This window comes from Apus apus, chromosome 16, assembly GCF_020740795.1.
Source record: "Apus apus isolate bApuApu2 chromosome 16, bApuApu2.pri.cur, whole genome shotgun sequence".
In the NCBI taxonomy this organism is placed as follows: domain Eukaryota; kingdom Metazoa; phylum Chordata; class Aves; order Apodiformes; family Apodidae; genus Apus; species Apus apus.
In genome coordinates, this window is record NC_067297.1 from 8,772,485 (window position 1) to 8,797,915 (window position 25,431).

At 40.7% G+C, this 25,431-nt stretch overlaps 2 protein-coding genes and 1 non-coding gene across 16 annotated transcripts in view; all 3 read right to left on the reverse strand.

Annotated features, from left to right (window-relative positions):
- EP400 (E1A binding protein p400) overlaps nt 1-8,392 on the reverse strand; it is a 49,035-nt gene extending 40,643 nt beyond the window's left edge. For all 14 annotated transcript variants that reach the window (XM_051633771.1, XM_051633763.1, XM_051633760.1 and 11 more), the window contains exons 1-2: nt 8,295-8,392; nt 5,113-6,467 (exon numbers count right to left, since the gene is read on the reverse strand). In XM_051633771.1, coding sequence (XP_051489731.1) covers nt 5,113-6,435 — 1,323 coding nt within the window. In that variant the 5' untranslated portion in view covers nt 6,436-6,467; nt 8,295-8,392. The remainder of the gene's footprint in view (nt 1-5,112; nt 6,468-8,294) is intronic.
- Nucleotides 8,393-8,547: 155 nt separating this feature from the next.
- On the reverse strand, nt 8,548-25,424 carry LOC127391251 (E1A-binding protein p400-like). The gene is made up of 26 exons (XM_051633772.1): nt 25,292-25,424; nt 24,010-24,179; nt 23,677-23,855; nt 23,456-23,588; nt 22,507-22,693; nt 21,336-21,499; nt 19,900-20,033; nt 18,943-19,113; nt 18,679-18,734; nt 17,930-18,225; nt 17,176-17,378; nt 16,911-17,083; nt 15,717-15,913; nt 15,297-15,408; nt 14,745-14,897; nt 13,941-14,024; nt 13,420-13,548; nt 12,584-12,628; nt 12,287-12,440; nt 11,863-12,104; nt 11,531-11,701; nt 10,950-11,080; nt 10,625-10,703; nt 10,026-10,145; nt 9,299-9,484; nt 8,548-8,791 (listed from the first exon to the last, which is right to left on the reverse strand). The coding sequence occupies exons 2-25, from the start codon at nt 24,102-24,104 to the stop codon at nt 9,338-9,340; spliced, it is 3,555 nt and encodes a 1,184-aa protein (XP_051489732.1). The 5' UTR covers nt 24,105-24,179; nt 25,292-25,424; the 3' UTR covers nt 8,548-8,791; nt 9,299-9,337.
- Nucleotides 16,397-16,533, reverse strand: LOC127391594 (small nucleolar RNA SNORA49). The gene has a single exon (XR_007891083.1). It is a non-coding gene; the product is annotated as a small nucleolar RNA SNORA49 (small nucleolar RNA).
- Nucleotides 25,425-25,431: the final 7 nt, after the last annotated feature.

Sequence of the window (25,431 nt, forward strand, 5' to 3'; positions counted from 1 at the left end):
CTATGAATTAACAAGTCTAGAAAAGCACGGTTGATATAGATTAATAATTTTAAGTTCTTCACCAAATTTAGCCATGCTATATCCAATATTCTACTATGAAACCTAATATGAGAAAAATAAGGGCTAACCCAAGAATCTCTTAAGATATTATATCAGAAAACACAAGCAAGCAGCCTCTATGTCCTAGAAAATTAGCTAATTTAGCACTCAGGTTCTCTAGGAGTAATTTTCTGATGATGAGAGCCCTTGCTGTGTCAGTGAACAGGGTCTGCGTATGATGTGAACATTTATTATGACAGCATAGCAGTGACAGCAATCTCTCCAAAGAATATTCTACTTTATTCACAGGTCTTTTCTTCTCTGAATTTTAACAGAAATTCTACCGATGTAAATTAAGCCTGTGGAAGTAAACATCAGTCAATGTTGAAATAGCAGCCCCTGTATTAGTAACCTCAGCCATCGTCACCTAAAATGACTGAGTTTCAAACACCACTTATGAGGCTGAATCCATCTCAAGCTACTCAGATTCTATCAATAGCTATGAATTAATAACAATCTCTTTGCTACTGTGAGGGCATTTGTGGCTACTCCAATGATGCAGCTATAGCCTTGAGATGCAAATTTGGTTTTAAGCATCTCTGACTCATATCCATCCTAATAGTCATGGTTCATTGTCATGTCACACTTGATATTGATTAAGTTTTCAAATGTGTGCCTTCTCGTAAGCATGTTTCAAGTCCAACTGCCAGTCATCATACACTTAGGCATTTATAGAATTTTTAAAATAAATCACAAAAACTTACTTTCTACAATGCTACCAGAATAATTAACAAGCTCAGCTTATATCCTGTTTGCAAATGCCTTCTGAGACATGAGTTTAAGACAGCATGTTCTCCAAACTCTGCTTCAGATGCCAGTTACATCACCTGCACTCTTACTCTGGATGATTGTATACTCATAGTTTCAGGCTGCATCTCTACTTCAGAATTTTTGACTGACATTTCCTTTAGAATGTGCCTCCCAGCTGCCTACATTATCACCACATAATTTAGGCCATATGGTTCAAAGAGCAAAGATGTTATGTCTTTATATACTGAAGTCATACACCACTAATATTAGACTAAAACTGTCCTAACTTCAATTAAAATAATGTAGTTCTCCGGAGGTCATGATTATGCAGCACGCCCACAATAATCATTCTGAGTGCTGCACTTATGTACTCAAATTTGAATGATGATGCTGATCGAGACACATTATTTCTCTATAAACTGTTACAAAGACAAAGACTGATGGAAAGAGATTATACTTTCTGTTTGCAGTTTGTGCTAAAACCTATTACCACAATTACACAGTTCTGGAGGCTTTTAGCATGTACATGCTAGTTTCTCTGAAACGGTGTAATACTTTCAAAAGTACTCCATCACTGGAGTGGTTAGAGATTATCATCCTAATCACTACAATAAATAACCTGATACAATATTACATATTTTAAACAGCTTCCATGAAGCCTGATTACCTAAAGGAGTCTTCCATGACACATCAGTATTGGCTGTAACAAAGAGCTCTCAGTACAAAGCTCCTTTACTACGCAACTCATTTGTAAAATACCACAGTGAACATCCCATTTTTTATACATGGGACTATAACCCATTTTACATTTCATTTAACTCTCAGTTTTGAAAAAATCTAGATGAAAACAGTGCAGACTCTACAGCTTCAATGGTACAGCAGGGTTAATTCACCAGGTGACACCTGATATTCAAGTGTTTATAACTGATCTAAACTTCAGTTTCTTCTTCCCAACATTTGTGGTAGAGCTAATGTAAAGCAGTTAGCTGCTTTAAAAAAATTTAGAAAAGAAAAAAAGAGGGTCAGAGGGTTATTATTGTTGTTTAAACCATTTCAGGGAAAGCAAATCCAAAACCTTCTTCAGCCATACTCAAAACCTTTAACAGATAAGGAAAAAAAGAAATTTAGAAGAAATCCACAATTACAATGCCACAAGACAAAAGAATCCATATTATCACTATGCAGAACGCACAAATGAACCAAATGCATTAGGGAAACAAAAGACAAACAAACCAAAGTGAAACATTCAAGCTGAAAGTTAATGAAATAAGCCAGCAACCTGGAGACAAAGATTTAACTTCCTCAAGGCTTCATTAATATTGATGCATTTGAAGATTGCAAAGGGTTTTTTTTGTTTTGTTTAGATGACAAGGGATGGGCTCTTGGGAAAATTCTAATCCATCTAAGAAATATCAAATCTGAATGAAGAAAAAAAATCTGGGATGAAACTACATTTTAGAACCATTGAAAAGTACCTGAAATGGTTGCTGCTGGGATGAAAAAGCAGCAGAAACATTTGGAGGAAGCTGGGTTGCTATAGCGACAGGAGTACCAGTCTGCCCATCCTTTCCTGTCACAATCTTTACCTGAGAGAAATATTTTGGGAAAAAAAAAAAAAAAGGAGAATCATTTTCTTTTTAAAAGTTTTTCTTGTATTTTGTTTTTGTTTTGTTTTGTTTTGTTTTAACTGCTCAACACACTCACTTTTTACTGATGGTACCTCAGTGAAGAGGGGATTATAACTACATGACCATCAGTATGGCTGGGTTGGAACACAGGCCGTTTTTTAAGAGTTCTGTCTCACTTTTACTAGCAGAACAAACAATGGCCTTGACTATTCATAGTGACTTCTCATCACTGGAAACCTTTTCTTAAATCCAGTTCACACAGAAGTGTGCTTTAAGTTTAATGATTGCTGCTCCTAACGGACAACATATTAGCATGACAGACAGTTTGAACTTAAGAGAGCTCCAACATTTATTTAAGCAATGAGCACAGCCACCATCCGCTCTCCCCTTGAATTCCCAAAGTGATCAACCTTTCCAGGCAAGGGATGAAGTGCATTGCTTTAGCAGAAAGTGATAAAGAGGGGGAGGGGGAAATAAAAGAGAAGACGACAAAAAAAAAAAATACAAAGAAAGAACATACTCAAAGGATGTATTAATCTTTCCAAAGGAGTCATCATTTGAAAACAAGTTAAGGCTTGCTGTTGCAATTTGCAAAATTCTCCAGTTGTTAAATGGACAAGGAGCTTTCACAAACACCAGACAATCCATCATGAGAGGCAGTGAAGTACAGCAAACTCCAAACACCAAAGCCCAAGGCATAGAGCCTCCAGTGACAGAAATTGTTGTAATGTCACTGACTCCAATGAACACCCGCTAAAGATCTCTCAAGATGTGCATACTGTAGTTAAAAATACCTGTTATTTCAGCTGACAAGCACGCAACCCAACAAGAACACCTAAACAATTTGGCAAAATACAAACCAGATGAAAAAAAATTAAAATTGAAAGTCCATTGTCAGTAACTTATGATAACAGGATAGCTTTTATGTTGATACATTACTCCTTCAAAATTATCAATAACTAGCACAAGCAGAAATATGTTTCCTCATGAAGAAGTTTAGACCACAAAGCAATGAACAAATTAAACTTCAGCTGCCATAATTTCCTACAAGTTCCAACTGAAGATATGACCACCAATGATTCACACCTAAGAGAGCCCTCAGTTTTCACTAGAGACACTGATTTCTAACAGGTATTTGAAAGCAATATGAGTTTCTTCCCCTAACAGGTTTGGTTTGGTTCTTTACAAACTGGCAGCTATATACCCATATATATATATATATATATTTATAAATTTTAAAAGATATTTATGAGTGCCAAGTGCTGTATTTATGAGCACCACCAGCTATAGTTATATCTACCCTGTTGCTACCCAGAGCAACTTGATCTAGTGGGAGGTGTTCCTATGCATGCACAGAGGTTGGAACTGGATGATCTTTAAGGTCCCTTCCAACCCAAACCATTCTATGATTCTATGAACCACTTGCAGGTAGGTGCTGCAGAAGGCAGGCACTGCTCCAGCACCCACAGGTTGAGTGCTACACAAATGGGTACAAAGGTGCAGGAAAAGTCACACAGCATCTCTCCATGGCATGCTTATTTCAAGTACTTTGTCATCAATTAACAGTGAATTCAAGTTAGTAATTTTAAACCTTTGCATAAATAACAAAGTTAACTTGCTAATGGCCAGTCTGTAAGTACTACCTGTTCAACGAATCAGACAGCAATACATGCACAGAGACCTAAGACAGCCTAAGTAACCTGATTCATCACTGTAGACCCATATATATATGTTATGATTAGCATGTTCTCTCTGAGTAATTAGATTAATGCAGGTTTTTTGTTGCCACAGCAACAATGAATGTCAGTAACACCTATGGCTACAAGTGACACGAGTCAAACAAAGGTTAGTATCTTACAGGACTTTTTATTAATTCTTTTTTGGTTTGTGTAAGTCTAGTAACTGAAACTTACAATCTACAATTCTTAGTCATACTCATTCTAATAGCTCAAAACAGCTTCCACACCAATGTTATCTTGATGTGTCTGCTGGCCTACTTATTGACTAGGACAGTGAATGCCCCTTTCACCTCTCTGTTCTTTTGAACACATACATCTAATAGCACACTCAAAACAATCTCTTGAATCACAGTACCTAGCAGAACTGTAGCCTTTCAGACCAGCTATTCTAAATAAAAATTGCTGTACTTCATCACAAAATAATTATTTTTCAAGTACTGTCACAGTCTCTAATACTTCACAATCCAGGTGCCATAACCGCACAGAATCACACAGAATCATCGGAGTTGGAAGGGACCTCTAGAGGTCATCTAGTCCAACTCCCCTGCCAAAGCAGGATTGCCTAGAGCACATTACAGAGGACCCCAGAGAAGGAGACTCCACAACCCCCTGGGCAGCCTGTTCCTGTGCCTTCTCACCCTCCCCGTAAAGAAGTTTCCCTCATGTTCAGATGGAACCTCCTGTGTTTCAGTTTACACCCATTGCCCCTTGTCCTGTTCCTGGGCACTACTGAAAAGAGCCTGACTCCATCCTCCTTACACTCGCCCCTTAGATACTTATAGACATTAATAAGGTCTCATCTCAGCCTTCTCTCCTCCAGGCTAAAGAGTCCCAGCTTTCTCAGCCTTTCCTCATCTATTATTTTATCACAAAACATTAACCAACAGATTTCTTACCTCATCATTGATGACCTCAGATTGCTCCTCCTCTTCTTCCTCCTCCAGATCCAAGTCATTTTGCCTCAGGTATGCTTGCAGTGGAACACAATGCTTCTTCTTAAAAGCCAAAAAGTCCATCATATTCCCTTGAAGATGTTGCAGGAAAAACAGTTCAATCAAACACTCCTTAAAAGTTTCTTTAAGAATTTCCATCTGCTTGTGGTGATGATCCAAACATTGTTTTCTCATTTGAGCAGTCTCTTGGTTGGCAGGAGGAATCTCCTCCAATTTTTTAGGTTGTTTTTTCACTGTCGTATTAACGGTAGGAGTAAGAGGAAGACTTGACAGCCCCTGTGGCACGGTGGCCCGTGAAGGACTTGTGGGTGGAGGTGGTGATGTCATTCCAAATGCACTAGGTCCTCCAACTCCTGCTATCAATCCAGTGGAAGTCCTCTCATATCCAATGGGTCTACCCAGCTGCTGTCCCTGCAGCACTTGCTGCTGCTGTTGCATAAGCTGCCCTTGGATAATATTGCTGATTTGGGGTGGCAAGCTGGTAGTCGTAATGTGGCCTGGGCTAGTCAAAGACTGCATATTTGCTCCACTAGCTACAGGACTCTGAGGACCAAGATGATGAATGGTGCCACCAGACTGTGAATGAGGTTGTGAAAGCCTGCGTTCCCTTACCGTGGCAGGTGTCCCAGAAGATGGAAGCTGTACTTGGGCAGTAGCTCCTTGAGCAATCTGTGCAATTCCAGGTCCTTCTTGATACACGAAGTGTCCACCATTTGAAGGACTCAAGCTGATCTGTCTCACAAGCACACTAGCATCTACAAACCCTCTGGTGGGGCTCTGGCTGCACATACCCAAGCCAGGGCCTGGAGTGCCTGCCCGAACATTTGGCAGGGTCTGCACTGGCACAGGGTTAGGCTGTGTAGGGCTCTGAGACTGGACTTGCTGAGGCAGCGGGGACGTGACTTGAATATACGAGGGAGATCCATGCTCAAAGCGCCGCTGCTGGGGACTGAACTGAAAACTTGGGGATGTTGGGTTTGGGATTGGCAACGGGGTAAGTGTTATCTGCTGGTTTCCTGAAGCCACCGGTCCCACATTTTGCAGTGTGATGTTCACATTCTGCCCAGCTACTGGACTTCGACTCATGATAAATTGCTGTATTTGGTAACTGGGGGACTGGGGTGCAGATGGACTTGCAGAAGGTGCAAAAGAAGCTGCAGGGGACTGGGGTAAATTTGCCTGTTGCTCTTCTCCCTCACTGCCCGTGAAGGACCTGGACCTCTGGAGCTGGCGCTGGGCATTCTGAGGACCATTACCATGGTGCATTCTCACTGTTCTAGGTTTTTTTACACTGCACTCTAAAGAAATACATAAAAACACAAATTCAGAGAAGGTAAAATAATTTAACTATTTAGCTACTACCCAAAAGACTATCTTCTAGTAAGAACTTGCCTTTCCTGTCTTTGCAGTTACTTAAAAATGCTTTACATCCTCAGTCAAATCATCCAAACCCCTCAGTAACAAAAAAACTCACTTAAATCCCTCATGTATTTCCCTAGCTAACAAAGAACTATTGTATAGCTTTACAAATTACACATTTCTCTTGGCTAGTTAGAATGACTTCAAATAATTAAAAAAACCAAAAACAACCCACCACCTTTTCTCTTTCTATGGAGCTTCCAGAATCAACAGCCTCCAATATCAAAAGTATATACTGTTTTTTGGGTTCAGTATTCCCAGTGTTTTTGTGCTTTTAACAATGCAATATTCCCAAAAACACAACAGCTGCTTAAAACATCCAGTAGGTTTCTTCAGTAACAATACTAAAAATATAAACACGGACGCACACTGTTCTAGCTGCTGAAGAAAATCCTATCATGAAAAATTACCCTACCAAGTCATATAGATCTTTGAAAACGTATTGCACCTGATAGTTAACTCTGCCTTCTCTTTACTTCACCACACCAGCCCCTTAAAGAGATGCGAACTAATCCAAATCTGCATTTCATTTGAAATGCTGTTTATTGAGCCAGAAATTCAAACAAACGTTCAGGTTTTTTTATTTCAACCACTGACCAAAACAAATGAATCCCCCTGACACGCACCGACAGGCAGGTGCAGTGCCGGGGGTCACAGACCCGCAGCAGCAGCAAAAGAAAAACGAAACCTGACATTGTTTTGTTTTTGTTTTTCTTCCAACTCTCGTATTTTGAAAACACCCGTCCCGGGTTTGGTTTTTCAGGCCGAGCACACACACACAAGCCCGTCTCCCTGCTCCCAACTCCTCAGCGGTTGGCGGGGCAGCCCCGCTCACCCGCCCGGCTGGTGCAGCCTCCTGCTCCAGCCCTGGGACGGAGATCCTCGCTGCTCCAGCCCTGGGACGGAGATCCTCGCTGCTCCAGCCGCGGGAAGGGCCCGGGGAGCCGAGGAGCGGGGCAGCGCTGTCCCACACGTGCCGGGACAGGAGCCGGGGCTGCCCGAGAGCCGGGAGAAACGCGGACACAACCTGGGCAGGTTTCGTGCGTCCCGCTCTCCGGAGCGGGCTGTGCGGGACATCATCCCTCGGTAACGCGGGAAGGGGGGAAAAATCCACTCCTTACAGGCACCTTTTTCCAAAAGATTTAATAACAGCGCAACGCTCGGCGGTAACGCCGCTCTCTCATAGCTCTGATACCAAATAATTAAGATTCGAATGACACCGCCTATCTCCAGTAACAAGATCTTATTATTTTAATTACCTATACCTCGGTAACGTCTACGGTCCAAGTGAAAACACTTCATTAACTGAACGCTGATAAGGAAGTGTCACCAGCGCCTCTGCCCGCCCGGCGAGCAGGGGCGGCCTTTTGTGCTCCTGCCCCGAACTACGCGGGGCCCCGCGCGCCGGGCCGGGCCCCGCACCCCAAGTTCGCTTCCCCCGCCGAGGCCCGCGCGGGCGCCTTCCCCCCGGGACGCTCCCCGGGAGGCTCCGCCGCCGCTTCCCCCCGCCCCGCCCCGCGGGGCCCGCCCGGCCCGGCCCGCCCCGGCGCCCCCCGCCCCAGCGCCGCGCGGGGAAGGCCCGCTCCTCCGGGACCGGTGCCGCCGGGCCGCGGGCCCGAGGCCTGCGGGGCTGGCGAGGGGGGGGGGAAAGGCAGGGAAGAGCGGGGCCCGGACTCTTCCCCCCGAGCCCGGCGGGCCCCACTTACCGCGGGCGCCGGGGCCAGACTTGCCATTCGCTCCTCCCGGGAAGCGGGGGCGGCCGGAGCGGCAGCCGCGACCAGCGCCGGCAGGAGCCGAACCCGCCTCCGGCCCTCGCGCCGCGCCCGGCGCCTGCGCCCCCGGCCGAGCCCGCGCCGCGCCTGCGCAACCCGCGCGCCTGCGCAGCGGCCCCGGGAGGGAGCGGCGGGCGGGACCGGGGTTCGGGACCCGAGCCCGCAGGAATAGAGACCGGGGGGCGGGAGGGAGAAGCGACTTTTATTGTAGTGCTGGTAGGGGAGGGTAGTGGCCTTCCCAGAGGGCGGGACTCAAGGCTCGGCCGTCAGAACGCGGTTTTCTTCAAGATTTAGTGCGAAAAGCAGCAGGTACAACTCGCCGAGTGGCAGGGGAGCGGGGTGTTGCTTGTCTGGAGCACGCGGGACAAACGCCTCACGGGGCAAAGGAGATGCGGGACGGGCGGGGGAAAGGAGGCGGCTGGTGCTCCTGCCTGCAGCAAAACACGAAGTCTGAGCAACAAAGCAAAGAGACCTGCCCTCTGCTCAGTAGTGTCCCTGGGAGCAGGCAGCTGGCTGCCCTAACCCGCAGCTCCTGGCGGTGTCTGAGCCCAGCCCCCGCACACACCCGCTCTGCGCCCTCCTGACCCCCTCCCTATGGGCTTCAGCTCCGCCAAAGAGTCACGGTGGGCTGAGGCTCAGGGCTCGGCTCTGCAAACTCCTTGGGACTAAACCTGAAATTCAATTTTAGACGAATAGCGGTTGTTAGCTAAAAGTACAGGGAGAAAAGAGGAAACTGAAAATGACAGCACACGAACACGACAGCGTTTTAAGTCCTACATAATTCAAATTAATCACACTGAAATAATGCTTGTTTTCAAAAGAATAAAGGACTGAAAGACTATTCTCCCGTCATCAAGTGAGCAGTGCTAGTTAATAAAGATTTAAGGGTTTATTTTCAGTAGCAAAATGTGAGCTGAAAATGAAAAGTAGGAGGTTACCTGATACAAGCAGAGTCACCAAAAGCATCTGCACAGTTGTCAGTGATGGTGACGAGTGATGCTGACAAAAGCTTCTGCTTGAAAAAACTGCCTGGGGGGTGTGGGCTCCAGCTGTTCCAGAATGGGGGGTACCACAGGCACCTGCTGTAAGACAGCTGCAGCTGGAGAGGGTGTACGTCCTGAAGCCTGAAAGTGTCATAAAACAAACCCATATTTTTAACATTTACAAGTGTTCCAAAGCGATCACAAAAGAGGGTGAGAAGTTTTAAGAAATGCTTTCAATGAAAGAGATAAATTGAAGAAGGGCAATTACATCGGTACCATAAAATGACAGTGGTTCCTCTCTATATATGGAATTCCTTTTTCAGCATCATAAAATCCACTCTGGGATAAAGTCCAAGATTCTGTATCTTTAAGAAGTAGCTTGTCTATAATTATTCCTTGAATAGTATTCTCATTTCCTTGAACAACAAGACTATTTTTGGTAACATTTAAGTCTATTCATCTCAGCTCAGACAGAAGTTTATCCTCCTGTTACTCAACATCCCAGTTCTCCAGATTTACTGACTCCTGCACACAGCCTCAGTGAAGTCAAAACAGATGCCATAAGGCACAGGAATCTGGGCTTTCAGATTCATTTAGCCAGGAGAAACATATTTCTCTGCCTGACACTGCAGGAGTGAACTGAATTCACAGACCACATGGCAATCACGTTTTTGTTTCTCACCTGTGTTTCCCCTGCTGGTTGACACTGGGTTTGGATTTGCTCCACTGCTTGTTCCTCTTCCTGCCTCTGACCAGGCTGGTGCTCCTGCGGTTGTGGAGCTATTTGTTCTTCAGTCAGTGCCTATGACAACAGAAGTAGAGGAGTGGCAAGGGGCAGAAATCACAGCAATAGGTTTCCTTTTAATTGTTTGAATTGTGAATAGGACTGTTGCTGTGAAGTCACATCAGGATTTATCCTGAAATTAATTCCTAATTATCCATACCAATAATTGTGACAGAAAATTCTGACTTGACAAAAACTTGTCACATACCATAGTTGTCTGCTTCTGACCTGGCTAAAATACCAAAAAATGAGACAACCACAATACAGTAAGGGAATAGATCTAGAATGGATAACTGATAGCTTTGATGCACTGAAAGAGGGGATTAGGCAGTCAAAACCCATACTGAGCAATTTTCAGTATTCCAAAAACCCTGGTAATTTTTTCTTATTCCCAGCCTCTCTCATAGTTTGTACAAGAAGAAAAAAAGTAATTTAAAAGTGTTTGAAACTCAAAAGATCTGAAAAGTTATTGAAAAGAACATACAGATTGAATTCACCTTTTCCTGCCTCATCAGAGGCTCCACACAGATGGGAACAACTTCAGATACAGGTAGTAGCTTGACATAGTTGTCTGCACTGAAAGGAAATGAAGTAGCTTAAGCTAACTTAATTTATGTTAATATTCATGACATTTTAACACAAAGATTTTTACAATTCTGTGAGAGGACTCTACAATGAAGATTTGACAAAACTGGGGATTGGAAAAAGTGGGATATGCCACTGTTAAACACATCTGTGCTTAAGAGAAAAAGGCCACCAAACTGATTACACGTTAAATCTAGGGAAAATTATCACTGACAGTAGAAGTAAACTTAGAGAAACCTATTGGAGGAACTTGTTTTTCTAGCAGTCCTTGTCATCAATTCAAAGTGATTCAGATAGATCTGAGTTCGCTCAGAATTCTGGTCTTCAGCACAGGCTTGTCTAACACGAAGAGGCCAGCCACCTATGTCCTGGAATAAACAGAAACTGCAGGCTTAGGTACCAAAAATGAGCACTCATAACTGCCCTGTCTCAGACACCATAGTTTACAAAAGACTTAACTGAAGGCAATTAATATCCTGCCACTTAAATGAAAGTTAAAATAAATAGCCCCCCTTCCCTATTTTTAATATACTGATGGTGCAAAGCACTACATCCAATGTGGTATCATTGTCACAGCATTGGGAAAATTCATATTATTAAGTGTATGGAAATTAAATAAATACAACCTATAGTAACCATCCTGACAGGGGAAGATTGGCTTGCATTGGCTTGCATACCAAGCTACTCAAAATTCTAAAACATACTTAGGGTTCTGTTTACTAAACACTCGTGTAGTCCACTAACAACCAGGAATTAAGAGACATGAAAACATAACAAAAATGCCAAGTCTTCACAATGTAATGCCTGTTTTAACTCACCTTTCCTTTTGGGCCTGCAAATGCTTTGGTGTAATGATTTTGGCATTGCTCTGGGGAGCGATACAAGTAGCGACAGGAGCTCACGACGTCACTGACAAAGTCCCAGTTTGCTGTCTGTGCTGGTGACACACGTGCAAGGTTTATAGGAAGCACCCGTAGCTGTTTCACTGCCTAGGAGGCAGAAAGTCATCAAACCAGTGTAATGGTTCAATTAAAGATTTCTTTCTATGCACATGCATGTATAATCCTGTATTCATCACGGTCTATGGATGCTGTACTAAACTTCCATGTACAAAGATTTTGAAGTCAATAAAAATGAAATACTGACTTACTTTTAACAGTGCCAAGTCTTCAGCAACTAGCCATGCAGGACTATCTCGCTCGGTGTCAGCAGATGACTTGATGAGAGCTGACAAAGGTCTTGCAAAACAGTTTTGCTGTTTTACCCAGAGCAGAGTCTTCTGAGCTTTGCTCTTCTGTTGTGTTTTCAACGTCCTTGGAGTCACTTGACTGAAAAGCGAAGGTGGAGGAACAACCACCCTTCTATGGCAATGCTTCTTTCTCTCACCTAAAGCTAATTGACAGGACAGTTATCTCCAGCAAAAAAAGGTGCTTTTAAAGCTTAACAGAGATAATGGAACATGCACACCTCCATTTTTAAACACAAACTTAAAGAACTTTTTACAAAAGAACTTTCATATTGTTTCACACAAAAACATTCTTGCCCCTTCCCATGCAATTCTGAACCCAGCTTACACAACAAATCTGTTCTCTGCCTCTTCCCTGCCCTCCTGACAAGCAGGGGTGGAAGCTGTGGCTCTGGAATTGGGGTCCTACTATACATCAGGCACAGAACAGGATCTGTGTAGAAAGCATCAAGATTCTCAGGTACAACAGGGGGAGTCCAAAGCTAAAATACAAACAAAAACAAAAAACAACAACAAAAAAAAAAAAAAACCCACAAAACATCAACAACAAACAATTCATAGTTTGCCATTGATTACAGTGTTTTAGGTAAGGTTTCCTTCAGATGAATAAGGGCTACTGACTTACAGGCATTATTTCTATTTCTCCATCTGGGCCTTCACAAACAAATTCCTGTGTAAGAAAGAAGAAATTTTTGATACCTAAATACATCATCCAGCCCAGAACCCAGCATTTAGAAACATAACTATGTTTGAAACAACTATAATAAAGAAATAGTTAGGAAAAAATATATATTTTAAGGAATTAATCTTAATTTTCAAAACGCAGCAATTTTTCTGAGCCTCTTCCTTCTGCTGTTATTACCTTGATACAAGGTATCAATTCCAAGTCAACCTACAAACCAACAATCCTGCGAAAACAGCAACCTGCTACTCTACAGAGTTAGAACTGCCCAGAGGGACAGCTTCAACTTCAAGGGTACAATACTTGTGCAAGGCCTTTGGCACAGTCCCCCACAACATCCTTCTCTCTGAGTTGCAGAGACAGGGGTTTGATGGGTGGACTGTTGAGTGGATAAGGAATTGGCTGGATGGTCGCATCCAGAGGTGGTCAATGGCTCCATGTCCAGATGGAAAATGGTGAGAAGTGATGTCCCTCAGGGCTCCTTGCTGGGACCAGTGGTGTTACCTAGAGAGGTGGTAGGGGCCCCATCCCTGGAGACATTCAGGGCCAGGCTTGATGGGGCTCTAAGCAATCTGTTCTAGCGTGAGATGTCCCTGCTTACCGTAGGGGGGTTGGACTAGATGACCTTTAGAGGTCCCTCCCAACCACAGACATTCTGTGATTCTATGCTTCTAAGACCAGTGTAATACGAACCCAATAGACATCCTTAAATACCTGACTCCTAGTTACAACACATCAATTCTTTGAAAAGCAGGGACTTGGAGATCCCTTGCTGTTACCATGTTATAAGCATCTTCTCTGGTATAGGTTAAGAGTTCCTCTTTCACTTCCTGCTGACACTTTTCTTCTGCCTTTTCCAGTTCCTTGGCAGGCTGATATTCCCATTTCGTGTTTGCAGTTTTTAACTCCTTTTAGGAAGAAAATTTGTACCCTTTAACTATCGCTGCTTTTCACAATAAATAGGCTAACAGCAGTAAATCGTCACAGATTTGAGTCTTGTAAGTACATAGTAAATTCTCTTTTTATAGGCTAACAGTCATAGCAAAGTTAGTTAAAATGAGTTTTCACTCTTGGGTCAGGCCCTCATGCCACTAAAGAGAAAGGGAAGTATGTCCTTCTGTTAATTAGGAACTTATGTGGTTTTAGACCAGGATCATTTCAAGCAAAATTTCAGTGCTCATGAACAAAAAAACAAGCAAAAACCCCAACAAACAAAACAGAAAAATCTGAGACAATAGTGAGGGGGTTCTGGTTGTGTTTAATTGCTCATTCAGAAAAGTAAATAAATACAGTCTCTTACCTTGTTGACTTTCTGGCTTTTTTGATCATTCAAACTATGAAACGATTCCAAGAAATTCAATGCATACTTTTCAATTGGCTTAAGCTGTTCAGAAAAACATTTTGATGCACTGCTAGTTATTTAGCCTTGGAATTAGAAACATGTAAATAACCAGTGATTTAAAAACAAGCAAAGAAAAAAAATCCTACACAATAAACATATTTATTTCAGTTGCAAATAATGGCACCACATTTAAGGTAGAAGAGAGATCTAAAGACCAAAAATCTGACATTCTGGTCCCCAGCTATTCTGCTCACTTCACACCAGTGTCACTGAGAACAGGCTCCAGCTACTGGCTTCAGTTTTCCTAACTGAAAAAGATAATCCCACCCAGGTTATTAGGCACACTCTTGACTGGTTTGGCTGTAAGAAGGCTGCTACTTGGGCTCTGCACAAGGAGCCAAAGGGAAAAGGAGGCAATCAGAATCTGACAGAGCTTAGGGAATGCAAAGAATAGTCACTTAACAGATCAAAGGCCTTTAGAAAGCACAGGACTATAAACCAGTTTTGTGTCACAAGATAGTTTAGTCCAATGCAATTGCACTTAAATAACTTGAGTGACTTGACTGTTTATGTATGTGAACAGATCTATCAACAAGCTCAGACTGCCTCCTGGGATTGCTTCAGTATTTAAGTTTGTACCAAACAGTTTCATGTAAATGGAGTGGAAATAAGGTACTTCATGAAAACCATTTGATTGTTGCACGGGAATGGAAATTTCAAATATTTCTAAAAGTTTACATAAAACAAGAGAAACCATCATACCTGGCTAACTAAGCTAACCAACTGTTCTAACTGTGAAGGAACCATGGTATTTCTTGAATCATGCAACTCTGAATCTATGTCATCTCTTATCTCAGATTGTGTCTCTTCTGTAAACTTCCTGGAGTCCTCTTTTCCATATTCAACATGAAGAACCTTATGGAAACATGTTTACAAATATTGAATAATACAATGTATGACATTAAAAGTTTTTTAATCATACTGAAATTTAGAAAAGTCACATTACAGACACATTTGACACCTTCTGCTGTAGAAGATGTTTTCATTTCATTAAGAAAATGCAGGTATAGTGTAAAGTTATCTTTGGAACAAACAGTTTCTTTCTAGACATTCTTATCTTATGATTTTCTGTACAAGCTAAAAATCTGAATTTTGACTGGTTTTTAACTGTAATCACATACCACTGGCCCCCAAACAAGTCTGGAAACATGTATAAAACTAGATGATGTATAAAATTCTGACTCTGATCTACTAAAATACTCTTTTTTTAAATGTATAATTAAAGAACTGCTCACGTTCTTAATGTCACAGTACCTGAGTTAACAAATCTGTTGAACAGTCATCTCCCTGAGCAGCCACTTCTTGCATCAGATGTTTAATACCTTTTTTCAACAGCCTCTCTTCAACAGAATTACCACTTATAAGCCTGTAAAACAAAGAAACTCATTAAATACTGTTCCCTAGAAAGCAGTGACACTTTCTGAAACTCAATTGTTTCATGTCTAATGTTCCTCACCCACAGCAGTGAGCACCAACACTTGTTTCAGGTCCATCAGGTATTTTCATAGGACAATTAGTATTAGTTTTTCAGTCCCTTAGAGGAATCTTAAAGGACCAAATTATTTAAATTCAAAGGACAACCTCAACCCAAAATGTTTCACCTAGAAACATATCCTCTCCCTTCTTTAGTTTAAAACATCTATACTTACTATAACGTCTTAGCATGAAAGTCACCTGTATATGTGAATGTCTCTGTCTCTTGCAATTTTAGCACACCACTCTTTAGCCTTTGTGTCCATCAGTGGATCTAAATCAGTGTCATAGAAGACAAGAGTGTTGGCATCTACATGGCTGACACCTGTGGAAGGAGTGTGGGAAGAAAGGATAGCACAGAAGACTCGCTTGTCTTGGTTGAATTTTTTTATGGATTCCTAAAATGGGGAGACAAGCAACATAATATGAATTCACATTAATAAAGCTTAAATCTCTAAACCAACTTTTTTACGGATTGAGATCAGAAAAATGGCCTTCTTATTACTTCCCCAACCTACATTACATTTGCAAACATTTTAAGTTATCTGACTGCCCACATTACACATCTACACGATTCAAAGTTAATTTGTGTGCCATTACAACTATTAATTTACAGTGCAGCCAATCAGCTAAAAATCTGAAGATCTATTACAGTAGTCCCCTTATGTCCTATGACTAAGCACACCTGACTGGGTTATTACATTCTGTGCATCCTTCATCATTTTTCTTCTCTACTGACTAAATTGAATCCCTTCTATTGTGCTGCCTAGTGTAGCTAAAAGGCCAAGTATTCCTCTATGTTTTATACTGCATCTGACAGAAAGTATAACACTGCACTTTGAAATTAAAAAATATGAAAAGAATACCTTAACTATCTTGTTAATATTTGCTCAAACTGTAGGCCCCAGAGGATACTGAGAATCTTACTGGGGAGGGAAATGAGCACACTTTCAATTTATCCTCAGGCAATGCCAGGCACTCTACAAAAACAAGAGCCCCTGGAGTAAGGCTGAGGAAATACCAACAGACAAACAGCAACTACACTTGAAGTACAAAGGATGTAGATAGCTACAGGTAATGAAAGCAAAAGCAATTCTTCAAAACGCCATTGTGAAATAAAACACCTGTATTTCAAGCCCAAACTGTCCATAAATGTAGGACAGCTTGTGGCACACCTCTTGGGAATACCTTGGGGATGCCTCACCAAAGAGTAATATGACTGACATCTTTCACATGTAATTACATACTTTGTGCTACAGCTACATACATAATTTGCTCAAATAACTAATGAAATGATGCAAATGAATCTTACAAATGCATTAGACTTCTCTTCAGCATTTTCTCTCCCCGTATGAGCATCTACTCACTATTAGCTCAAGTAAGAAGTCCTCTTACCAGACAAGGCCAACTGTGAGCACCACTCTCATTAACTCTTATGTATGTGAGAAAATGGAAGTTCAAGAAAAGCTCCAGTAGATCAAGCATGGGAACCATCTGCGTCAAAATCAACACACGATGTCCTCTTGCTTTCAGCTCCTGAAGCAAGATAGCCAGAGCTTCCATCTTGCCTGTGTAGGAAAGAAGAACTTGCAGGTTCTGCAGGTAGCACCCAGCAACTAGAGAAAGCACAGTGATAACAGGGGGTGGGGTTTTTAAATACCTGAATCCCGCTGCACCAGCTGGGGGGCTGGGAACTGCAGAAAGGGAGGCCTTGACATCTGCTGTGCTGCAGGGGAGCAGGGCAGCAGCTGGTTCTCTAGATTACACTTCAAGACCTTCATGGCATGAGTGTATGTCCGAGGAGGATTTGCTACATACAGATGTGGAGGAGCAACAGCTACAGCTGGCAATACACACAGAGCTCTGTAAAACAAACCAAAAGTTGAATATACTAGTTTTTAATAGCTGGAGCAACTAACTACTCAAAACCAGTAATAGATGTCTGCATGGAAGCATAAAGGACCTGGCTAAAGGTAGTTGAAAGTAAATCAGTAGATAATTTTTATGCTAAAATCAAGTAAATGCAGTAACACTCAAGATCAGAACACGACAGGAGGAAATTACCACTATCCATAAAGGTACCCACATCTGCTGACTTCCAGCTCCTACTTTTTTACAAGTATTCACACAAAAAATACAATGTAGGTCAAAATAAGTTAGGATTACTATGTCACTGCTAACAATTGCTATGGAACTAATTAAGAGTTTTAAAATCTTACAATGATCTACAATTTTACTTCAGAGATGCAAATAGAGTCTGCATAAAGAAATTTAGCCTGTAACAAGGAGAAAACAAGGCCACTCATTTATCACTTGGAGCATTTTACAGTACTTAACATAAATACCCTATTTTGGATGCTGCTATACACCCATCAAATCTGTGCAAAGACTGCAAATGGATTTGTCTCAATTACCTAGTAACAACCTCCTTCAGTGTCCTCTGCTGCTGCTTCAACATCAGGAGGAGTTCTTGCAATGGGTCCTTTAGAACCTCTGAAGTACTGGAATGTGGAAGACAGTTTGCAAAGCCAGCCCAGCCCCATTTGTTAGTCCCAGCAGAATAATGCTGAGAGCTTTTCCTTTTACTGATCAAAGAGCAGATTTCCAACAAGTCTCTGCCATACAGGGGGGTTCTGGAACAACGATGCTCATTACCAAAGTATATTTTGTCCAGGTGTTCCTTCAGTTGTCTTTTTTCTTCTATCATACCCTTTAAATAAAAAAAAAAATAATAATGCTGACTGTATTTTGACCAGGTAAAGCTTATGTCAAAAGGAAACTGATGCAAAAGAAAGTTGAAAATAGGATAATTTAGTTAATGAGAGTTCTATGAATGACTATGAAAGAAGTGAGCAGAAGAAAAGCTGAATATTGTAACAGTGTTTGTGCTACAATGATAGATGTTAGGTTTGGTATTTTAGTGAAAAATAAATCTGCTTTCCTACTCTGTGCCTACTGGTGAAAATATAATGGGACTTTCAAATTACCATTGCAGAGTCCACTAGTACAGATGGATGAGACTAGTCAATTACAATATCCCACATGCTCTCAATATTAAAACTTCTACTATTTCAACAAACAGATAAGCACACATGAATCTTGTACACTACACATTGTTCATGATCAAGTATGTATTCTATCGTATAAAGAGTCAGCACAGTACCTGAGTTGGACATAAAAGTGTAGATACTGATCTTGATTCAGTATTCAGGTCATCCACTGTCACATTGATAAATTCTTTTTTCCAGGAAAGCAGCAGGACAAGAAAACTATTTTAATGAAGAAAAATAATTTAATTTCACAGACACGTGATATTACAACATGAGGATATTGTAGCTCTTAGGGTTTTGATTTCTGAATAGTTAAAATGTTAAAAAGAAAAAAGAGAAAATGAGACAGATGTGGATTGAATCATGTAGCACCTTACCTTGATGCTTCAGAGACTGTCCACCAATAAGCTGACAGAACTGACTGTCTGACAAAGTAAATGTTTTCCCTCTAAACTGTAATGTTACAGGCTTCCCTGGTTGAGCAGTTCTCTCTTGTGCTCCAGCTGTGGAAGCCATTGGGCTGAGTACCATCTTGCTGGCTGTTAAGACTAAAAAGGTACAAGGTTTAAAAAGAAAAATCTCCTCACTGTACACAGCAGGATTTGACTGCTTATCCCATGCCTATAATGTACCCTGTTTTCAAAGAAAGGCAATTTTATGCCAGACATAACTCTTGGGTTGCACTTAACTGCAAACAGACTAGGTCTCCCTCTTACACTGTGTGTTCTCAAACTTCTCCCTTCATACTGAATGCTTCCCATTCTACCATGTAAAAACTTATGCTGAAATCAATATTTTGAGATTTTAGAAAAGGCCTGAAAGACTGTGCTTGAAATACTGGCTACATCCCCTATCTTCTGAAAATAGTCTGTTCCAAAGGGCTGTATCATATAAAAAAAAACACAGTTAATCATGACCTTTAGTTGTGGCTCAGCAGAGACAAAGAGAATGGGACAATGATGCTGCCTAGATCTGATCAATCAGTTTAGACTTGACGTGTGAAAAGCTGCCTCACATCCAGCAGGTCAGGTCTGAAGAGAGTTTTGTTAAGTATATCTGGAGATCAACACAACAGCCAGCAAAATGTCCACTGTTTTCACTATATATATATATATATATATATATATTGTTTATAGGAGACAGATACATAATACAGGAATATTGTTTTGATGGGAGCTAATTCCTGTTAGAAAACTGTTAATGGAACTTGATATTCAAAGATGTAATGCACAAACTCATTAGGTATGACCTGATTTCTTCCCCCCAATTCAAGCAATATTTAAAAAAAAAGACAACAAACCAGAAAACAGTGATTTATTACATATACAACACACCTTTCCCATGCTGATTTTTCTCATGATGATCTGACAGAACTGTTGCTGTGTCCATTGTCTGCTGCAGCTGACACCTTGAGAAGTCTCTAGTCCTACCTTCAGGTTTCTGCCCATACTGCACTGGTGTAAATAACCTAAAAATTAACAAATCGTCTTTCTACCCACAAAAAAAACATACAGGAGGAAGCTGTTCATCTCTTCTTCTTAATACAAAATCATGTTAGAAAGCCAACACTTATTTTTAGTAGGTATTCTGAGCTAGCAGAGGTACCCAGCTGCAGAGCATATGGCAGGAGGGATTGTGCTTCTCTCAACATGCAGAAGGAAACACAATATACTGTAAAATGCAAAGCACACCAAGTGTTCTGATGCTCCAGTCTTCTCTGAAAGATTATGTATGTGGAGGGTTAAAAGCATGACAAATGTACTCATATACTTTAATTATTTTTGGAGTCTGGAGACAACAAAAAAACCTCCCCAAAAGATGCTAACAAGGATCAAAGTTTTTAAATTCATACCTATGGGTAGGTGCAGTTCAAGTACAAAAAGCAGGGGATCTCTACTTCCAAGCATCTTTAGACAGTCTGGTTGTAAAAACATACTGTGATAGGAATAACTGACTTCACAATAACTGTTTTGTGTCTACTACTTCAGAAAGACTGAAAATGCCTACATGGCAAAAGAATGAGCTCTTTTTGTGCTTCATATATACATGTTTTAGCTGTTGCTTCCGATGCTTAAATTTAATTAACTGACCAAGCTCCCTCCTGGTAGAACTGCCTAACAGAACTAGTGCAGGACACCCTCCTTGTCACCAGTTACAGCCACATGCTACACAAGCTGTCCTGGGCTTCAGTGAACATAATCAGCTCTCATCAGGTTAATTTGTTGTAAAATGTTTAAGCCTATTTAGCTCTGATGTATTCTATAGTGGAATTACAGTATCTCCAAGACTCAAAAATGAACCCTCCCCACTGCTCATCACTGAGAACAGTCAATAACAAAAGGTCAACATTTAAAGCACATCCCTTTTTTCTTTCCCTCCACTTCCCTGATTTCTTTAAGTGCTTTGCAAGTACATCTTAGACTTAAAATTAATTAGAAAGGGAAGATGTAATTATTCTGCTTAGGAAACTGTACTGCAGAAGCCACTTCCACTTTCTGATCAAATACACAACAGACTTCAACTCTGTTGAGTTTGGCAGGAAAGATCTCAGCTGAGCCTTCATGAATTAAAAGAACTATTAATTGTTAAAACTCAGTCTGCTTTACCTCAGAGTACTGGCACAAAGCTTTTAGCAGTGATCAGTTTGGAAACAAAAGATAGCAAGACAGACAAATGCTTCTGAATTAACCTTTTTCACCCTCACAAATATTACTTATTTTCACTTATTACTAAAAAACAAAACAAAACAAACCACTGGAACACTGCATACCTATTTGGTTTGAGCTTCATTGGCTCAAGTCTGGGTGATGAAGGAGAACAGAAGATCTCTTCAATAAGCTCCCTAGTTACCTTCAGTTTTGGCAGTATCTGAGCTTCGTAGCAAGTCATTTGGTTTTCCATCCCAATCACATCAAAGAGAGACCAGTCTGCATGCTTAATTTACAAAAAAAAAAAACACAAAAACAACCTAAAGAATATTCTGCTACCATAAGAATTCTAGTAGCAGTATTAAAACCACATTATCTGAGAATGATTAAAAGCATACAGCTGATGCCAGAATTAAACCCAAATGTGGAGGAGCCAAGTGTCATGTGATTTAGCAGAGAGCAGCTGTCACTACTTTAAAAGGTTTCAGCAACCTACACCATGAAAATATAGCATTAGGCTCATGTTACCAAGAGTCAGAAACAGGACAGCACCCTCAAATCACAAGCTCTGCTGTTAATTCAATGCTTGTAACTAAAACTTGTGTGTTTGTACAGCTGGTGATTCCAGACTCGTCCATTCCCACCTTGATACATTAACCCTACTTCCTTCACAAGCTTTTGACACTCACCCTTCAGCCCCCACCCCAAAATGATTTTTCCTACAGGCTTAAAGGAGTAACTGTTTAATTACCCAGGGCACAGAATGCTACTGTTTCAGTTTTGTCTAGTCTTTCTTAAGCCTCTAGTATGGCTGAAATCACCAGAAAAAAAAAAAATTGATTAAACCCTTTGCAATATAACTTAAACAGACTATAGTTAAAATTAAACAGTGGAATATGAGACAACTTCTCATCTTCAGAGCTGTACACAGCTTAACCATGCCCTTACTCCTCCAGATGGGACAAGAATGACACCTTTCCCTCGATTCCCAGACCCACCAGTTTTATTTAGTTGGAAACTTTGAGCAAAAAACTAAAAAAATGCTGCAAAAGAATCTGACCTTCTTTGAGAAGGATAGCCAATTCCCAAAATACCTACTAAATTCAGTATCACCATAAAGTCAATGGTTATTGTTTATAGACTTAGCAGTTGCTTCTAAAAATAAATGAACTAGCAATTCGGATTTTGAAATGTAATTGGAACCTGAATTGCATGTGAGAAATTTTATGTCCTAAGCCACCTGCTCTTCCAGTGAAATCAAAGGAATCACAAGAGAATTACTTCCCTACTCACCTTCCAAAGATCCCATCCTAATGCATCCAGCACCAGAGAAGCAGTTGTGAACTCCAGTGTGTCTAATACAACAGAAGAACTCGGAGGCCGGGGACTGATGAGGTCAGGATGGTTACACACTCTCAGCAGCTGAGTCACAACATGGAGGACACTGTCAAACTGCCCACTTCTAAGACACTCTTGAGTTCTGTCATTTAAAATGAAAAAAATTAAATTACCTTTTAAAAACAGTGCTTTTTTAGGAGCTTAGGTCTTTCTGCACACTCAAATTGTTTCTGTGATCTGGCAATATCAAGGTATCGAACTCAGAAAAGTATGAGTTAAAAATGCAATCTTCATTCCTCCAGCTTCTCTCACATCCACACAACCTTTTAATAATTTATAAAATACATACTGATTTTGAAAACCACATTATCGTAAACCTGAATTTCTCTAATAACCACTCTGTGTCAAATGAAAATGACATTGGATAAAATAAGAAACACATTTTCAGTATTAAGGCCTTTTTTTTAAGAACTTGAGTAAATACCACCTTAAATTATCAAATTCACTGGGAAATACAAACTAGACATATCAGAAAAGCCATGTAATGCATAACCCGGGATATTCAGTTCCTGAAGAACTTAACTAAATTTAGACAAAAACTGTGACACATGGTCAGTTGTCTAAGTTAAAAATATTTTGTCCCATATATAGTTTGTTCCATAATCAGCAAATATTCTTATGTTTCTTTTGACCTTGTAAAACAACTGGATTTAAATAAACAAACACAGGATGAAGAAAGGGCTGGATGCAACTCTCATTTTGAGTAGAACATGATCAGCCTGCACAGCACTATGATTATGCCAATGACTAACTCAGAAAGAGCAAACAAACCCTCCCATTGTAACGGGAATGGCTCCTGACTTTAACGATGAAGGAGCAATTAAGAGCTACTCAGCAGATGTACCTGGGTTGAGACAAGATGTTTTTATACACCGACTTCTGCCGATCAGAAAGAGTACATGTCAGCACGTGCTCATACTTCCTTGGTAACTGCTCCTCAACCTGAATTCTGGATCTCCGCAAAACAAATGACTGCACTACCTGAAAGTACACGGAACAGTCAGTGCCCGATTGCTTCCTCAGAGAGAGACATCCTAGTATTAAGACACCATCCTGAAGGGAGACCTACTCTCTCCAGACTCGTTGCCACTCTCTGGTTATCATCCTCATTCCCCTCCACAGATGCTACCTTTGTAAAATCCAGATAGGACTGAGAAATCCCTGGGATCAGGAAACAGGCAAGGGCCCACAGATCTTTTAAGGCAGTAGGCAGGAGTGTGTCCATCACGAGTAAGCGATGCTGACTGTGAACAACAAAGATAACAAGATCCATTTCATAACTTAAATTACATCACGGCAAGAAAATGTAAAAAACTTGCACTTATAAGTGCTGAAGTTATTTCAGAAAGTAACTGATAGAAAAAAGCAAAAAGAAAATGTTTAATGAATGCTCCAGACCTCCAGAGACTGAATATTGCATCCCAGTGCTTCTCTGTCAGATTATTACCATTCTGCCTCTCATCTACAACTAGGTACCTCCACTGTATTTTCATGAATGCTTCATAGTCTGTAAAGAACTGCTTGCAGGAGGCAATACATACATTAAAGTTGTTGGGGTCAGTCCATTCCTGCAACATAAAAACACAAAAATCCCAAAGGCTTTTCTGATGGTTTTCAGAGCAAATATTATCAAGTGTTTTCTCTTTTGAGATTAAAATAGATGATCTTGCACTTATTCCAGTGCAGTTCTTCAAAGTTTTAAAAATCCCAAAGGGAAGAGGATGCTCTATTTAACTCTCTGATTGTGATGTTCCAAACATTACAGAAAATAACTTTAACAGAAATTATTTTTTTAAAGAAGAAAAAACTTTTCTCACAAACCAGCATAAACCAAGTCTCCTAGCAATCAAAAAAAAATCTGGCAATGAAAAACCATCTTTCCTTACACATTTTTAAATTGTTTCTTGAAGAGTTTGGACATGTTTCAGCATACCTGCACTTCCTGTTACACGTTATCTATCAATAGTAAATTCTAATCTCTCAGACTCACGTGTGGCAATCTTTAGGTAAATTCTACCCAGAAGTATCAAAATGAATATGAACTTGATCTCAGAGACTGTTAAATGTGTGAATTAACATCCTAACATTTGCTTTCAAAGGCAAATATAAATAAAGAAAAACAAGACAAAGTTAAAATGGCAAGAATGAAAGTCACGAAACTAAAGGAATAAAAAGGCTCAAAGCTATGGCAATTTTGTTGATTTTCTTCTGCTCTGTTCAGGTCTATTGCTTCTTCTTGATTAGGCATCAATTTCTCATCCAAAAATGGCTAAATTCAATACCTTTTCTTAATAAACTTCTGTAAATTCTAAGATGAGGTATAAGTCACTGCAGCAAAGATCTGCATTTCCCCATACAGAGATTAGGCACAAGTAAAAATACCTGTGCAAAGGGACATCATGCCAGTAAATACATACATATAACTTAAAAAGGCTACCCAGCCATTGCTGGTCATCGAAACAGATTTTATTGGTAAGTATCAAACTCTACTTTATGAACCAGTATTTGTGAAATACCTTCATTTGCTCAGTATGCCACATCACAGAAAAGAACCCAGTGGTGATTCCACAGTTTCCCACACCACCATACTGAAGTTTTTAACCACAACGGTATAAATATAACTCTGTGTAATCCTTATGTTACCCAGTACACGTGTAGATGAAGCAGTGTTCCATAATACCTGTCTTTTATTAAAAAGCTCTTCTGGATTCCCAAGATACAGAAGAGTTTTCAAAGCAGGACACCAGCATTTCAGTTCAGTCTCCCACTTCAGCACATTGAAGTTTTGTGAAACAACAAGAATAGGACCCCAGCTTCCTA

Coding starts and splice junctions, on each gene's coding strand:
- LOC127391251 (XM_051633772.1), bottom strand. CDS start 24,104: ATGAAAATACAGTGGAGGTACCTAGTTGTAGATGAGAGGCAGAATGGT. Junction 20,034..21,335: donor ATGAAGCTCAAACCAAATAG/GTATGCAGTGTT, acceptor GTTAATTTTTAG/GTTATTTACACCAGTGCAGT. Junction 11,702..11,862: donor AAGACTTGGCACTGTTAAAA/GTAAGTCAGTAT, acceptor TCTGCCTCCTAG/GCAGTGAAACAGCTACGGGT.